Source organism: Poecilia reticulata, chromosome 2 (genome assembly GCF_904066995.2).
Source record: "Poecilia reticulata chromosome 2, P_reticulata-male-v2, whole genome shotgun sequence".
In the NCBI taxonomy this organism is placed as follows: Eukaryota; Metazoa; Chordata; class Actinopteri; order Cyprinodontiformes; family Poeciliidae; genus Poecilia; species Poecilia reticulata.
Window position 1 is genome coordinate 45097976 of NC_088831.1, and position 12006 is coordinate 45109981.

The 12006-nt window shown below is 42.8% G+C and overlaps 2 protein-coding genes across 2 annotated transcripts; both read left to right on the top strand.

Moving 5' to 3' along the window:
- The first annotated feature begins 795 nt into the window (after positions 1-795).
- LOC145550893 (uncharacterized) lies at positions 796-7679 on the top strand. Its single transcript, XM_081604745.1, has 5 exons — positions 796-959; positions 1041-1092; positions 1194-1584; positions 7147-7393; positions 7501-7679. Exons 3-5 carry the CDS (start codon positions 1200-1202, stop codon positions 7652-7654), a joined length of 786 nt encoding a protein of 261 aa, XP_081460871.1. The 5' UTR covers positions 796-959; positions 1041-1092; positions 1194-1199; the 3' UTR covers positions 7655-7679.
- A 2422-nt stretch (positions 7680-10101) lies between these two features.
- Positions 10102-11121, top strand: LOC103461853 (uncharacterized). The gene is made up of 4 exons (XM_008404211.2): positions 10102-10168; positions 10242-10280; positions 10356-10660; positions 10850-11121. Exons 2-4 carry the CDS (start codon positions 10262-10264, stop codon positions 10901-10903), a joined length of 378 nt encoding a protein of 125 aa, XP_008402433.2. The 5' UTR covers positions 10102-10168; positions 10242-10261; the 3' UTR covers positions 10904-11121.
- Positions 11122-12006: the final 885 nt, after the last annotated feature.

Here is a 12006-nt window from a genome sequence, read left to right on the forward strand (position 1 = left end):
TGTCAGAATAAATCTGACACATAAATATATTAGGAGGGCGACTGTGGCTGTGTGGGCACTGTAGTCATCTTGCGATCGGAAGGTTGTAGGTTCGATTCCAGCTTCTTCCTGGCACATGTCGATGTGCCCCTGGGCACTTGACCCCCTTTATGGGTGTGATTGGTCAAAATGACTGGAAAAGTGCTATATAAGTTCAGTCCATTTACCCATAATAACTTGATAAGGTCAAATCAAGTCTCAAACAGCAATAATACAGAAATAAGTTTTACTCAAACGCAATACCTGTCCAGAAATAAACATTTCCATGAGGACCCACTTCGTAAAAAAAATCTGCGTAGTTAAACGTGATGTTTGAAAGGTTTTGTGTTTGGAGACTCCTCCATTCTCAGTTTCTGAAGAGCTGACCAAACTGGAAACTGTTTGTCATCAGACTCAAGTATCAGTCAAAGCTTGTTGAATTATTTATTCTGTTGTGTAACAGCTTACCGTAACATAGCCTTCGGTTTTTAAAGCATAACTGTAAATGTTGAAATACTGAAGGAGCTGTGTGTTTCACAATAAGATCTGGTTGGAGCGTCCAAGCTGTGCAAACATGTTGGCAATCGAAGTCCATCCATCACGCTGTGCAGAAAGGATGAAACAAAGACTCACTTATTTGATACGAAGGCTGGGTCACAGATTAAACTGTGAGTGTTTTAGAAAATACAACATGAAGCAACAGTTTCTCGGATCTGACATGACTTTGAACATAAAGATAATGAATGGAGCGGATTATGAAAACTGGTGATGTCATTCTTTAAGCCAAACTCAGGATGACAGCAGGAAGTTCAGACGCAGTGATGCTGAAAGGATTCAGGCTGGAGGAATCACATATAAACAGCAACGAGGTACAGAGCAGTCAGTGGATCGGCTCACCTGGACAGAACTCTGCTGAGGATTCTTCCTCTGCATCACCACAGGTAAGAGCGGTACATCAGAGTCAGGTAGGGTATTATTTTGATTCCTCTGAAGTTTGATGATCATCTGGTACTTTTAAACAGATTTTTCTGAAGAGAAACAGCTGAAGCTGTGAGATGGATCGACACGGACAGGGTAAATCTGAAATATTGATTTTTTTATTACAAAGAACCAGATTTGTGGCTTTACCACCACCCAAAAACTGGCTTTTAATTGTCTTTTATATACGTTCTCAGGAGGACATGGACCTGGTGGTTGTGGTGGGAAGGGACCTGGACCTGGTGGTTTTAGTGTCACATACCCTGGACATGTTAGCTGTGGTGAAAAAAACCTTGGACATGGACATGGTGGTTGTGGTGGGAAAGACTATGGACATGGACATGGTGGGTGTGGTGAGACAGACTATGGACATGGACACGGTCATGGACATGGTCATGGACATGGACATGGACATGGTGGGTGTGGTGAGACAGACTATGGACATGGACACGGTCATGGACATGGACATGGACATGGTGGGTGTGGTGAGACAGACTATGGACATGGACACGGTCATGGACATGGACATGGTGGGTGTGGTGGGAAGGACCATAGTCACGGTCATGGACATGGACATGGACATGGACATGGACATGGTGGGTGTGGAAAGGACAAACAGAGACGGAGGTGGAAGCGTGGTCACCAACACCAGAAGTGCCACAAGAAGGGGAAGAGCTGCCACGGGGTGAGAGCCTGTTCAGTTCTCCACTCCTTGATCTTCTCGACGTTTTCTGCCTGAATATTATTTACAGTGTCAGACTGAACATGATCGATGTTTCTGTTTCCTCTCAGTCCTCCAGCAGCTCCTGCAGCAGCGACTCTGATTAGATGGAGACGTCTCAACCATCTTCATCTCCAAAAAACAGCAATAACCTGTTCCACTGTACTCACTATAAAAACCAACAGTAGAATGAGATGTTGGATTTGTTTCTTGGTTAGATTTTAAATAAAGCATGTGAAATCCAAACAAATGACTGTGTTCAGTTTTTCATTTCATCCAAACTGCTGTTCTGGGTCTGGACAGGCAGTGCTACCAATCCACCGTGAGGAGAGACCAAAGAGAGTCTAACATTCAGTCAGAACACGGCCCGGTTTGATCCCGCAGAACCTGCATTGCAAATCAGCTTAGGCTGTAAATGCTATAGTATTATGTATTACGGTATAGAGACACCAGACTGACGTTATAAAATAGAGATCAAGCCTGAAATCTGGGTGTAGTGATGACCTCTGACCTGAACCTGACATTCTACCAGCTGAAATCAATCAAACTAACGGTCCAGAAGCTGCTGCTGGAGTTCTGACTAAAACCAGGAAGACAGAGACACCACCCGGTTCTACACCGCCTGGTTCTACATCACCCAATTCTACACCCCCCGGTTCTACACCGCCCGGTTCTACACCACCTGGTTCTACATCACCCGGTTCTACATCACCCGGTTCTACACCGCCCGGTTCTACACCACCTGGTTCTACATCACCCGGTTCTACATCACCCGGTTCTACACCGCCTGGTTCTACATCACCTGGTTCTACACCACCTGGTTCTACACCACCTGGTTCTACACCACCTGGTTCTACATCACCCGGTTCTACACCACCTGGTTCTACATCACCCGGTTCTACACCACCTGGTTCTACATCACCCGGTTCTACACCACCTGGTTCTACATCACCCGGTTCTACATCACCCGGTTCTACATCACCCGGTTCTACACCACCTGGTTCTACATCACCCGGTTCTACATCACCCGGTTCTACACCACCTGGTTCTACATCACCCGGTTCTACAGTCCTTCAGTGACAGAATAGACATTAAATTCTTCACAGTTTATTTATAATTGAAACCATAAATAAAGACACATACTAATTTCTTTCCCACAGTCTGAAGTTAAATCAGAACAAATTATTCTTACTGTAGGTTAGTTAGAATTATCAAAATTTGTCCAATTTACTAAATGCCAGAAAACTTAACAAGAAATGTTTTTAAGATTTTTTTGTAGCTTTCTTCAAATTCAGAAGTTTCATACATTTGGTCAGTGTCAGGGATAATTGGATAAACGTTTGGATTTCCTTCCTCAAGCTTCTGCCAATAGTTTGCTGGAGTTCTGGTCCATTCCTCCAGACAGAACCAGTGGAACTGGATCAGGTTTGTAGGCCTTTTCAGATTTACCCCTGGCTTCTCTGCAGAACCGATCAGAACTTTGCGATGGTCACACCAGAACAATGACTTTCCTCTTCTGAAACCAATTTATAACCACTGAGGAAGGAAGCGGAAGGTCCATGTCTCCATCCCTCATCCTCTGTTTCCAAGCCTGCGTTTTCCCTGTTTCACCACAAGGTGTCACTGCAGATCCTCCAGTCTTTAAGCCTACACTATGGACATATCGTGATGACGTTCTCCCGCCATTTTTTTATGGCCAAACGACTGAGAATTACTATTTTTTTAATTACTAAAAGACTTAATTACTTTTGGTTTTCTGAACTTTCAGGAACCAAACCTGTGGAAACCTAAAGCCCTTTATCAGAAGTAAAGGGAATAAAAGCCCCTGTCATGGGCTAAAGAGGCCGAGGCCTCAAAGATGATTTGTTGGATTCTGTGAAGATGTTTGTATTTTAAAGAGGAAAACCAAACTCTAGAGCCTCACCTCTCCTCAGGCAGAAACGTTTGAAATATGATTAAAAAGTATGAATGGTGTGTATGAACAAATACACTGCAGAATTTTCCCTGCAGGAGGTTCATTCAAGGTGAATGTTTTGAAAGACACAAAGAGGGAATTACAGAAAAAAAAAAACAAATAGAAACAAAGATTGTTTGAGCTTGAAAAACTAAAGAAATGTTCAGAAAGCTGGACGACAGAGTGAGAGGAGAGAAAGGAAGAAATATAGTTTTAGAAATATTTGAGTGTATGACGACTCTGGGGCCGACATGAGAATGTTTCTGTCTGTAATCCTTTCTGTGGGATGAAGGTTCTGTTGAAGATTGAGACACAGAGACTCAATCTTCAGTTTACAGAGGAGATCGTGATCCACTGAAGGCATCACTCCTCCACCACCGTGCTTGACGGTTAATTTCAGGTGTTTGTGCTGATCTGATGTGTTTGGTTCTTCTACTCTGGTCTCATCAGATTCATGCTGCTCATTTAACAATTGTTTGCACTATAGAATATTTTATCTGCAGAAAGACAGACCTCAGATAGTTTGGAAATAAACTGATCAGCAGCAACATTCCCGTCAGAAGCTGCTTGATGTTTGCAACTGGAAGATTTGACCTGTGAGTCTCAAGCGCCAGTTAAAGTTGTTGTTGAATTTTTTTTTCTGTTGGTAGATATGGAGATAACAGCTTGGAACACTGAGCTTTGATTCTTAAAGAATGACTGCGTCTCAATTCAACAGAAAATGTTGGAATACTAGTTTGGTTGCTTGATAAGATCTGGTTGCAATGTCATGACCTGAGAGAAGACAAAAGCAAAGACCGGGTTTGTTTTATATGAAGGCAGGGTCATAGATTAATCTTGTGTTTCAAAGAAACCTTCTGGTTTCTATGAAAGAAACCAGTTTATCAACTCTGACATGACTTTGAACATAAAGATAACGAATGGAGCGGATTATGAAAACTGGTAACGGCATTCTTTAAGCCAAACTCAGGATGACAGCAGGAAGCTCAGACGCGGTGATGCAGAAAGAATTCAGGCTGGAGGAATCACATAAAAACAGCAACGAGGTACAGAGCAATCAGTGGATCGGCTCACCTGGACAGAACTCTGCTGAGGATTCTTCCTCTGCATCACCACAGGTAAGAGCGGTACATCAGAGTCGGGTAGGGTATTATTTTGATTCCTCTGAGGTTTGATGATCATCTGTTTCTTTTAAACAGATTTTTCTGAAGAGAAACAGCCAGAAGCTGAAGCTGTGAGATGGATCGACATGGACAGGGTAAATCTGAAACTAGAAAATTCCTGCAGAAATTTTAAGGGGCATGCCAAAGTGTGCCCGTCGGCTTTGACCCAACGTTATGATGCTAAAAATTTGCATTAATCCTAAAGAAAGCTGCAATGTAGTCAATAACCTGTGGAGAGGCAGAAGCATGTTGGCTAAGCTGTACTCGTACCATTCATTATGTTAAAATTAATGCATAAGCTAAAACTAGCCAATATGCTAAGTTTAGCCTAAATGCTGGCAGTAGCATGTGGAGCAACAGGACCATATTGTTTTAATTTTACTTGCTCCGTTCAGTATACTAAACATGTCTAATTAATGAGAAAATTAGCTAATAGCTAACTTTAGGTCAAAGGCTAGTGCTAATGCACAGCCTTGCATCAAGGGCAGTGAAATGCTGACATTTGTGCTGGTCATTATCTTGAGAAATAAAAAGCATAAAGAAGGCTGATATTATTGCACCGCCTACGGCAGTGCACTAACCTGAGGGGAATATGCAGACTTTTATTTTGAAACTTTCAATAAGCTTCATTTTGACTACCTCACCAATTCAATGTGTAACAGTAGTTTGTTTAAACCAGTCACATAAAGCCCAAAAGAGCAATTACCTGATGTAAAAAATGTCAAGGCTTTTATTTTGAAATTTTCAGTAAGCTTCATTATTGTTACACATTGGATTAATGGCCACATTAATCCAACGGGTAACAGTCCAGCTATATAATGCCCAAAACAGCAAGTAGTTGTAAAGGCCAGCTCATCCCTAATGTGTGGGATCTGAGAGTTCCGCCATGTTGTAGTTCTGACCTTCAGTCATTGTAGTTCTAAAGAGCAGCTCAACTATCATGTGAGTGAGACACACAGGGAGAGATTGAATTCTAACTGTTTGAAGCAGTTAGTTTTTCTGAACAAAGCAGTCCAAACAGCTCCTTTCTGTTCAGGATCTGCAAGAGTGATCAGAAAACCGTTTGAAGCATATAAGAGGGCAATTTCTTGTCTCCAATAGTACTCCAATTTATATCTGTAGCTCTCTGCATTAACCTGAGCGAAAAACATAATAAAGGCCTGAGAGCTTCTTTATACAGGCTTTTATTTTGAAATTTTCAGTAAGCTTGCTTAATTTTAAATGGCCACACTAATCCAATGTGTAACAGTGGTTGGGTTAAACCAGTTATATAAATCCCAGAAAATTCTGCCCTGTCTGTAGTTATAACATTCTGTTCACCCTCCTTCTGTAGTAACTCAGAGTTCCATTATTATGTAGTTCTTAACTGCCAGCTCAGCCCTCCTCTGTAACAACTGAGTGTTCCGCCATGTTGTAGTTCTGACCTTCTGCTCTGCCCTCTGTATTAGTGTTTTGCCATGTTTAGAACTACAGAGTCTTTGTAGTCCAAACCAGCAGCTCTGCTTTCTATGGATTCTGTTGCCATAGCGAATAATCCTCAACCAACTGCTGTGTGTGTGAGAGACTTTATCTAACTTAATGAGACACCCAGTCAGTTTTAATGAAAAATACATTCCGAACGACCCCTTCCCGTTCAGGATCCGTAAGGCCGATGCAAAAACCGTTTGAAGCGTATGAGAGGGCTATTTGTCGTCTCAAATAGTCCAGTGATTCATATCTGTAGGTCATTCACAGCAATTGCAGTGATGAGAGAAATATGGTGTGCGCTGAGCTCAGAAATTTTTCAGAAATGTTTGTAAAACACTGGGGAGGAGCGTCAGTTAGTCCTGTCCCATCACTTTGCTCTGAAGCACCTTGACAGAAAACTGTAAGCCCTAGTGAAATTTCGAAAACATTTTACCGGAGCAGGCATTCGGTGCGATTTCATGACCAACTTTCATACCAATAGTACAAGTTTTGCGGCCATGAGAGTGATTTCAAAATTATTTGGGGGTCAAAATTCCACCCTGTTTCTCACTCTAAAAAAGCGGCAGTTGGTGTCAGTTACACTCTGTGTTTCGGCAGTTGGAAATTTTGCTTGTTTTTCGCTTTTTACGTTGCCGTCGTAACTCTGATCCCCAATAAAAATAATAGCTCCCTTCCCTGGATTGATAATAATAATGATCTCCAACTGATTTTTTTATTACAAAGAACCAGATTTGTGGCTTTACTACCACCCAAAAACTGGCTTTTAATTGTCTTTTATATACGTTCTCAGGAGGACATGGACCTGGTGGTTGTGGTGGGAAGGACCATAGTCACGGTCATGGACCTGGACATGGACATGGACCTGGACATGGACCTGGACATGGACATGGACCTGTACATGGACCTGGTGGTTGTGGTGGGAAGGACCATAGTCACGGTCATGGACATGGACATGGACATGGACATGGACATGGACATGGAGATGGACATGGACATGGACATGGTGGGTGTGGAAAGGACAAGCAGAGACGGAGGTGGAAGCGTGGTCACCAACACCAGAAGTGCCACAAGAAGGGGAAGAGCTGCCACGGGGTGAGAGCCTGTTCAGTTCTCCACTCCTTGATCTTCTCGACGTTTTCTGCCTGAATATTATTTACAGTGTCAGACTGAACATTATCGATGTTTCTGTTTCCTCTCAGTCCTCCAGCAGCTCCTGCAGCAGCGACTCTGATTAGATGGAGACGTCTCAACCATCTTCATCTCCAAAAAACAGCAATAACCTGTTCCACTGTACTCACTATAAAAACCAACAGTAGAATGAGATGTTGGATTTGTTTCTTGGTTAGATTTTAAATAAAGCATGTGAAATCCAAACAAATGACTGTGTTCAGTTTTTCATTTCATCCAAACTGCTGTTCTGGGTCTGGACAGGCAGTGCTACCAATCCACCGTGAGGAGAGACCAAAGAGAGTCTAACATTCAGTCAGAACACGGCCCGGTTTGATCCGGCAGAACCTGCATTGCAAATCAGCTTAGGCTGTAAATGCTATAGTATTATGTATTACGGTATAGAGACACCAGACTGACGTTATAAAATAGAGATCAAGCCTGAAATCTGGGTGTGGTGATGACCTCTGACCTGAACCTGACATTCTACCAGCTGAAATCAATCAAACTAACGGTCCAGAAGCTGCTGCTGGAGTTCTGACTAAAACCAGGAAGACAGAGACATCACCCGGTTCTACACCACCCGGTTCTACACCACAGTTCTACACGACCCGGTTCTATATCACCCAGTGGTGTAGAACTCTTGGTCTCGATGAAGGCGGGCGGTTTTTCCCTCTGCTGCCTCCCTTCTCCTGCTTACTCTGTTTTTGTCTTTTTCTCTTTTTCTATATTTTTTTGGAGCCTTTCTTTGCACATCTTCCTAATCTATAAATTATGGATCTGGTCAACTGGTCTCTCGATGCAATTGATCAAATTTTCTCGACGGCACAGGAGAACGCTCTTGTCCTGTGGGGACACATCCGGCGGGATTCACCCTGGATTTATTCATGATAACAGGATTCCTGCTGTTTGGAGCATATTTTTTCTTCCAGTAGGTCAAAACTGGAGGTTTTTCTATGGAATTGGCTGCAGATCTCTGGGCGTCGACATTCAGTTCGGTTGGTGTTTGTCCTTATCAGCTCGTCTCCACTGCTCCACTGCTCTGTGTATAAAATCTCATGCCCCACCTTTGTCTCGGTATCAGGGTGTGTCTGAATAAGAACCGTGTGCTGATAGGTTCATGTTTGGCCAAACTGGAGTCTTTAATTATGAACACTGGCAATGTTCTGTTGCCATAGTAATTAATGAGCGCCTCTCAATGGCTGCTTGAGAGCAGATTGATTTCTGGCATTCAGAGCAAATGACATTGACTCAAGGAAAGGGTTCGAACAACGTGCTCCCATTTGGAAACCGTATCTGAATATTTTTGGAAGAATGAGTGTTTGTCTGTGATTGTACCAAATGTCACATCTGCACCTCATTCACAGTGAAAGCATGGATCAGAGACAGATTATGAAACTCAGTGAAATGAGTGGCAGACGCTTCCATCCAGCTCTGCAGCTGCTTTGCAGAAATCCATCGGCCCTACAGCGATCCAGAGATTTATGAAAACAGAAATACAGAAAAAATGACCAAATATTATAACCGCCAGTTGCTACCAGTTTCTGAGCTCCCAGCCTTCTGCTCAGCTGTGCTGCCTGGACTGTTTGTTTTTCTTTATTTAAACCATCATCATTATTTAACAACCTGGTTCCTCCACTTCTATCCTCACCAGCTACACTACGATTCATGACACAAAGCACCGATTCCTGAATTATTCCTCTTTACTCCCTCTGCTCTCATCTGATCCTGATTTCTCTGTTTGCCTTTTCTGAAGGTTTGATGTTTGTTTTTTATTGTGTTTTGGTTTCTATGGCTGGTTGAACTGTGACCTTTGTTCTCCAAACACCAACACGCCCTAATGCTCACCTCTATGATCATTTGACCATTTATATCTTTTATTGGAAACATTTGTTCTAAAATAGGGAGCAACTGTTGCACAAACGGATCTAAAACGTTGCACTTTGGTCCTAATCTAACAGCTTTTATCTGGATCAGAATTGGGTGGATCAATGTTTTGCTTGTTTTAGGTTAGAAACATAAAACTGTTGAACTAAACATTAACTGAGGGCGTTGACTGCTGAGTCTGCAGATTCACATGGATGGATGGAATTTCATGTTAATTTAGAGATTTTATAGATTTATGGCTTGATTTTTTTTTTCTTTAATCCACAAAGGGTCAAAATTATACTTACAGGTTCAAATGCATACTAACACTCCCACTAAGATTTTATTAAATGTTTACTCAATCACATGTTTTGTGATTGCAGGTGTTTCACCTTTTCCCAGGAAAGCTGCTGTCATGACCTGGCAGACCGAACTCAACCCCGTCAGGCTAAATGACTCCAGGTTTAACGGGTCAGTCGTGTCCAGGAGGTTCATGGCTCAAATGAGTAAACTCATCAAAATCCAAGGTTCTTCAACAAATTACCAAAACATTCTCAGATGTTGATGTCTGGCCAACATCTTTTAGCTGCTGCTAGCGGCGACGCCTCACTCGGCCCTTTGGTCCATGTCTGCAGGCTTGGAACGCTAATAAAATGGACACAGAGCAGAGGAGTGTTAACATCCACCTCAGAGACAGTTAAAGTTAATGATTACACCATGCAGGCAGTAAAGCTCTACATCGATAGTTTGATGAGGACTTCCTCAGACTGAAGGTGCAGCACAGCATAAAAGCGGCTGCAGGCTGAGCTGAATCAGGAGATCCTCTGGAACCAGGTACGAAACTCTGACTGCATCCCTTCTTCATGGTAAACACTGCAGAGCTTATTGAAACGTTTCTCTCTTTCAGAACTTTCAGAGGATTTCTGAATGTACGGCCAGAACCAAGGTAAACCGTCCTCTGATGAAAGTCATTTCATTCTGTAGCTCTCATTGAATAACTCTGGGCTTCCTTTGGGTTTAGGGAACCAGTATCCAGGAGGTAACCCTGCTTTTCCTCCACCAATGTCCAACTGCCCTGCTGCACCTGGACATCCAGGACACCCTGGACATCCACACGGTCCAGGACACGGCCATGGACACGGTCCTGGACACGGTCCTGGACACGGCCAGGGTCAGTCCCATGGACATGGACACAAAGACAAGAAAAAACACAAGGACAAGCACAAGGACCAGCACAAGCACAAGGACCAGGACAAGCACAAGCACAAGCACAAGCAAGGCCACAAACACGGCCACTGCCACAAGAAAGGGAAGGACAGCCACGGGGTGAGCCGATCCTCCTGCTGCTCAGATTCCAAAATAAATAATCTCACTGTCAGTTTAAAGGTTTCGCAGAAAGTTAAGACCAGAATGTCAAGAAATGTTCAGTAAAATGTTTTAGCTTTGAATAAAACAGACCTGAGAACTGTTAAAGACGAGTAACTTGGTTCCTGAACTTGTTTTGTGTTTTTTCAGGCGTCCAGCAGCTCCTGCAGCAGCAGCAGCAGCAGCAGCAGCGACTCCGACTGAATGAACAACCAGCACTTCTTCTGATTTTAATCTCAGTGGTTTTGAATTTTACAGTAGATGCACAATTAAACCCACTAACACCAATAATCAGTCAGAAAATCTGCACATCAGAACTGGTCAGCCTTTATCATGTGGAGAATATGATGTTAGTCCTGATGGATTTTGTTTTCTGAGTGGAAAAAGTGATTGCAGTGTGTGATAAATGTGAATACACAAACCACAGCTTGTCTGTCTTTTATTTAAAGCTTCTGTTTGTCCAGAGTCACACCCTGTTCCTGCTGATATGAACTTGTTTTGATAACCGTCACAATCTGTGGATAGTGAGGAGCTTTTTCCCCTGGTTCACCTTAAAGTCAGCAGTTCCTCATTCACTGCATCAGGAAAACTGGTTCAAACCTTCATTTTATTTTTATTCCATTCACTCAGCAACACATATGAATCAGAAAACAATCAGAAAAAAATACAAATTTACAATATTTGCTTCCTATTGACATAAAAAGAAAAATTAGCTTCTGAACTCACTTCATCATCATAACTTTCACTTTTCTTTGAAATGCATCATGATCCATTATTCCATCGAAGCTCTTCTTTTACCAAACGAGGTAAAATTTTAGAGACTTTGTTTCTCTAAAATCACTGTGAATACAGGAACACAGTGTGTTTGGTCTATAGCAGAGGGTTGGGGTAGCCAGACAACGTTCATGCTGTTGGACTGTGGGAGGAAACCAGAGTTCCCAGAGAAAACCTCCACATGCACTGGGAGAGCAGGCTGACTCCAGCAGGAAGACTCAGACCCGGATCAGAACCAGAACGTTTGTGCTGCAGGATAAACACTGAACTTCACGTCGGCCTGTTTCTGTCAGCACTTCACACCGTCGACCTGGTGGAACACGTTAGGCAAACCTTTTCTTTTGGCTCTTTTCCACGTCGTTATCAGAAACACAAAGCAGTTCTGAAACATTTTCTGATGAAGTGCGGCTGCTGTCACGCTCCAGGTTGCAAAGTTCAAGTCTTTGTGATTCAGGTTGACGCCTGATTATGGGAATGTTTCTGAAGGCTGAGCAGGTTTTGTCATGATCCGTGTTTCTGTGTGTTTATTTTTG